At 30.1% G+C, this 5,810-nt stretch overlaps 1 protein-coding gene across 1 annotated transcript; it reads right to left on the bottom strand.

The window, feature by feature from the left end:
- Window positions 1–4,490: 4,490 nt before the first annotated feature.
- LOC147810779 (uncharacterized) lies at window positions 4,491–5,372 on the bottom strand. Its single transcript, XM_087162081.1, has one exon. It carries the CDS (start codon window positions 5,370–5,372, stop codon window positions 4,491–4,493), a length of 882 nt encoding a protein of 293 aa, XP_087018207.1.
- Between the last annotated feature and the right edge of the window lie 438 nt (window positions 5,373–5,810).

Below are 5,810 nucleotides of genomic sequence, written 5' to 3'. Positions count from 1 at the left end.
CCTTCTTAAGTAATCAGTTTTGCATTTTCTAATTTTAAACATTTTAAAGTATTGTATTTTCTGTAAAGAGATTACAAGGTTAACCGACAAAAAGAATTTAGTGTTATATAAACAATGATGTTTATATAACAATCACCACCAACAATTGCTTTCAATATGTCAGTCTAAACACTTTGGCATGCGGCCCTTCATTGGTCAATCTGCTGTGCATGTGGCCCTTCACTGAAAAAGGTTGTGCACCCCTAATTTAAGTAGAATATAACTAAAACTCTCAAAATAAACTATAAACAAATAACTAAAACTTTCAACTGTTTTTAATTTAAAACACTTGAAACTAAAAAAAATACACTTGGAATTAACATACTTATTAGACATATGAATGAAACTAAATATATTTTGCTTTATGTAATGGCAAAATTAAAATGGAAGTCGATTGTTAGCCTGACAGCAATGAGCAACTCAAAGGTGTTTGAACAAGACACCGCCGATTAATATTCACTATGATGACTATTAAGCTGTGTACATAGAAATTTCTTTTTTTAAATTTTCCATTCTTAGAAAGTCTTTAAGCGGCAATTTGATTAAATTTGTTTATATTTTCATTATTTATCTATTTCAATGAAACTTTTTTTTTAAAGAAAGAAAGTGAGAGAAGCTATTATTTGATTGGAGTAATTATTATTAAATATAGATAGCTTTATCGTGACATATTCTAATACAATAATTTTGATGTTTTCTAATTAAAAAATACAAAAATTTTGATATTTAAAAAGGGAGACAGTGTTGCTTTATAAATATTTTATCAAAATGGTATTTTATAATGCTTTTACCCCTGTATGATTTTGCATGCTACCTAAGTTGTGTTATAACCTATGCTAACACTTTAATGTGTGAACCTTTTCGTTTAACAATCTCGTTGATGTATAAAGTAGCAAGAATAAAACAAATTGAATAAATTTGCAAAACATAGTAGTAAACTTGACATTTAGTGATAATAGATGTACTTTTATTTATTTTAATTAATGCCCAGGTCAATTGCATTAGAAATCATCATGATTGATACAGGTTCAATTCTAACAAAATAATATATAAGTCATCTCTGATAGAGTTAGCTATATAGGAAAAAAATTCAGGTAAAGAAGAGTCAATTACTATGTAGAATATATAATACAATAAGTTTTACATTATTTCACTGATATCAACAGGGTGCTCTACAAATGGGGAGCTGAAATTTGTAAGTAAAACAGACACTATATCCTTAGAAGAGCAAATAACAGATATGCATTTAGCATGTGATTTGCACATGCACGAGGCGTGCCTCTTACATGTAGTTTTTAAACAGTCACTCGTATATGTAAAACATTTGAATATAATGTTGGTTAATGAACTCACCGCTAAGCCTCATGGTCCTGAGATAGAGAAGCGGATTCATAAATTATAGTTTTTAAAGAAATATTTATCACCCAATACAAACTATAAGAAAAACTGCAAGAAATATTAGATTTTCACATGCTTATGTCAAAGCTGAGATAAGTTTTTACCTGAAATTATATTCATTGAAATAAGATAAGTGGCAATGAATTAAAAAAAGAAAAAAATAACCATAACATATTATTTAAAAACAAGAAGAAAAAAATAAAGCATTTACGCAGGATATTTATTATATATTTTTCTCAAACCTCTTCTTTATGTACTTCATGGATATTCAACTAATTATTTAAATAATAATTTTCAAAGAAAAATTATTATTTCAACATAATTGGGTTATAAAATATTATATAGCTTAAATTCTGAAAGCAAGAATAGAAATTATTTTACAATAAACCTTTAATTATTAAATAAATTTCTTTACATTTTTGTTTCCCCCCCCTTTATTTACAATTGATGCATTATACTGGCTGGAAAGCATACAAATCCTACACTAAATTCAATGTTGTTTAATAGACAGTTTAGGACAAACATGCATAATGACTAGTAAATTTTAAGAAAATTTAAGGAAAACAAACATACGCACCTTCATACTATGCTATAACCGTGTTGTGGAGTACCTTAAAGTCAGACTTAATTTTGAAAGAAGTCTTCATGAGTGTCCTTAAGGATTTGATGCGGCTTAGAAGGGGCAATAGGCGGAAAGATACTTGATATTAAATAAGAAACAAGTTTCCTCACTAAAGCCCCACTGAGCCATTCTGCATCCTTTGAAGATCCAATAGAATAATATTTTTCATTTCATCATGTCTTGCTTTAAATAATTCCATCTGCTTCTTCACAATTTCTTTTGAATTGCTTTCTCCATACTAAGTTGCATCCTAAATTGAAAGGAAACAAGTATGAGGGAGAATTATGAAACAGGCATTATACGTAAACTACTAAATAATGTCTGAAGTAAAAAATGATCAACTATTTCTTATATGAATCATAACAAACATTATCTTTAAGGGGAGAGCCTACTAACTTAAAAATAAGAATTTTTTTTTATAAATATCATCAAAATCTAACTAAAACATTTGATACATAGAATAAATTAATTCTACTCTTAATAGACAAAATAATTAAATAATAATGTGTTTAATAATAATAAGTTTATTTACAAAAACAAAGCAATTTAAACACTGTAGCAAATTTTTTTTATCCCTATTTTGCCTTATTTATTATACAGGCATTATGCTTAATTAATATCTAATGCAAAAAACCAGAACTGTTTCTTATATGAATCAAAACAAACATCTGTAAGGAGAGAGCACACTCTCACCCGCAGAACAAAAGACTTTTTTAAACAATTATCAAGACCTAACTAAATTACTTTAATAGATAATTTAAGACATTTCAAAAAATAAATAAATTCTACTGTTAATAAACAAAAGAATTAAATAATAATGTGTAATAGCAAAAATATCAGAAAAATCCATTCATTCAAAGCTCTGCCACCCAGAAGCAATTTAACAAAAACAAAGCAATTTAAACACATTGAAGCATTCTCTTTATCATTATTTGAACCTATCTATAATACAGGCATTATACTTAATTAAAATCGTACGTAAAAAACAACAACTATTTCTAATTTGATTCAAAAGAAACACTATTTTTAAGGCGAAAGCACTCACCTCCAGAACGTACGATTTTTTTTACACAATTATCAAAACCTTACTAAACTGTATTATTATTATTGGGACATACATAAAAATAAATTAATTCTACTTTTAGTAGATATAAGAATAAAATAATAACGTGTATTCCTAAAAATGTCAGCAAGATATTAAAGTTTCGATTCTGCCACCCAGAAGATAATAATCATAAAACAAAGCTAATTCATCATATTTAAAAAAAGATTGACAATTATTCTGACTTATTTATGAAGCAGACATCACAGTTAATCTAATTTACTATGATCTAAACAAAAAACATAAACAATAATATATAGTATGAATCATAATAAACAACATCTGCAAAATGAAACAGAACTTACTCACCACCCATAAAAATGTGAATTTTTTTCGTATAAAGACTGTCATAACTTAGCCAAAACTTACTATAAAGTTTATTAGAACTCTATTCTACACGAAAATCGACCGTTAATACTTCAATAATTTAAGGAAAATATAAAATTTGCTAATTTATTACAAAATGACATCAAAATCCCATAGACTTACATTAGAGTGCTCGCCACCCAATTGATTGTAAGCAAAGATCGGATTATTTTTCATCATTGATGGATTGATTTAATTATTCAAATGTATTGCCATTAAAGGCTATTAATTTAAAATAACAAAAATTGTGAAAATAGATTTTTTTGTATTAAATCATTTTCATAAATTCCGCATAAAAAAGGGGTTACCTTAATCCATTACCAATCTATTTAATTTTCATATATTTAATGCTTTTATTAATTTCTTTTAGCTTGATATCGAAGTGAAGTGAAATATGAAACAGAAAATGAATTTTGTTGATTGTAAATGGTCGTCTGGTCTTCAATTACTACTATCCAGAGCCGGATTATACCTTTCGTAGGCCCTAGGCACAGAGCCGGATTATACCTTTCGTAGGCCCTAGGTATAGCCGATTTTGGGCCCTCCCCTCCTTCCCCCTCTCCTCCCCTCTTTTCAAAATATATGCTAAAATTGTCTTGAATATTTTTTTTTTTTACATTTTTATTAATATGGATTTTAATTTACGAATTTTTTAACAATACTATTTTTAAATATAAAAGATGGGGTTATCCGATAAAATCTACCCGATTTAATTATATTCGAAACTGGGAAAAATGGCATATTATACACTCATTGTAAAATAACAAATGAGACAAGCACACAATGGCTTAATAACAAAACAAAACTTTTAATAACAAAGAGTAAATAATTTTACATCCGCCGTTGGCGGTTTCCAGAAAAGTTATAGAATAATAATAATGGTAGTTGAAAATATTTTCCTCAGATGGCGCTAGCTGTATCGCAACATCCTCCCCCCTCCGTTTTGAGAAGGCTGTGACCAACTCAAAACGAGGTTAAAAATCTTTTGGGCACTTTAATCGAACGTCCAAAGCGGGTAACTTGGGCAGAAGACTGTTCAGGTTTTACATCAGCAGGAACAGAAGGCAACATCTTATCAGCATTTTGGTCTTTCATATTCTGATTAACTACTAAAGAAATGGGTATTTTGGCCCTTTTCTGTAAAAGGAAATTTAATTTGTTAGCAGAAGGGAGTTCTAAAGAATAAATTCTTTGAATGGGCCTCAACATTTCTCCATTTTGAGCTTTCAGTCTTACAGTTCGAACTTTCCCATCTTTACCAGGGATAAGCTCTATCACCCTGGCTAATGGCCAATTCAAACGCTTCTTAAAGTCATCGCCAATGAGAACGACCTCACCAACCGAAATATCAATATTTTTGCCCTTTAAATTTTGTTTCAAAATTAACTGTCCCAAGTACTCCTTTCGGAAACGTTTTCTTAAGGATTCTATAAGCTGAACTCTATATCGAATTCGCTTGCGACAATGCTGAGCATCGACCATATCGATATCAATTACTTTAGTTTCTGAGTTATCTAAAAGAAACATAGCTGGTGTAAGAGGTTTTAAATCGGTTGAGTCTTCGGACAGATAGGTGAGCGGTCTAGAGTTCATAATTGACTCGATGTCGCATAATGCCGTTTGCAACTCTTCATAGGTCAAAACAGTTCTTCCTAGCGTGCGTTTCAAAAGATCTTTAAGTGTCCGAATCAGGCGTTCCCAAAAACCTCCCCACCAGGCTGCTGACGGAGGGTTAAATTTCCAATTTATATGGTGTAACTCTGCCTCTCTCAAAACTTTATCCCAATCAATTTCATTCAAATCATTGTATGCCCCCTTGAAGTTAGTGCCATTATCTGAATACATTTTTCTGGGACGACCTTTTCATAAATACACATGCACCGTATGAAGTTTTGCACGCATCCACAAATACATGTAATTCCGAAGAATCATTAATTTCGACATAACGAGGTATTTCGATGTGCTCAAAAAAGGATATTTCACCTATCCACGTAGAAAATTCTTTATTCATTTCTGGCGGTATTAAGGAATCCCAACTAAGCTTATCCTTCCACATCTTCTGCAATAATAATTTAGGCTGCAATGTACTCGGACACAATGTACCTATAGGATCGAAAAACCGCTGCACATACGATAATACAGTTCTTTTTGTAAATGTTTCGTTACGATCTAAATCATTAGTAAAGTTGCATCGTAAAGTATCTCGATCCAAATTCCACTTAATACCCAGTAAGGAAGTATCACCAGAAGACTTGGATAAAAGAGGATTTGCTATATTACCTT

Source organism: Parasteatoda tepidariorum, chromosome 4, assembly GCF_982258835.1.
Source record: "Parasteatoda tepidariorum strain Cologne lab strain chromosome 4, Ptep-v5.0, whole genome shotgun sequence".
Classification (NCBI taxonomy): Eukaryota; Metazoa; Arthropoda; class Arachnida; order Araneae; family Theridiidae; genus Parasteatoda; species Parasteatoda tepidariorum.
This window is presented reverse-complemented; position numbering and strand designations above follow the sequence as displayed.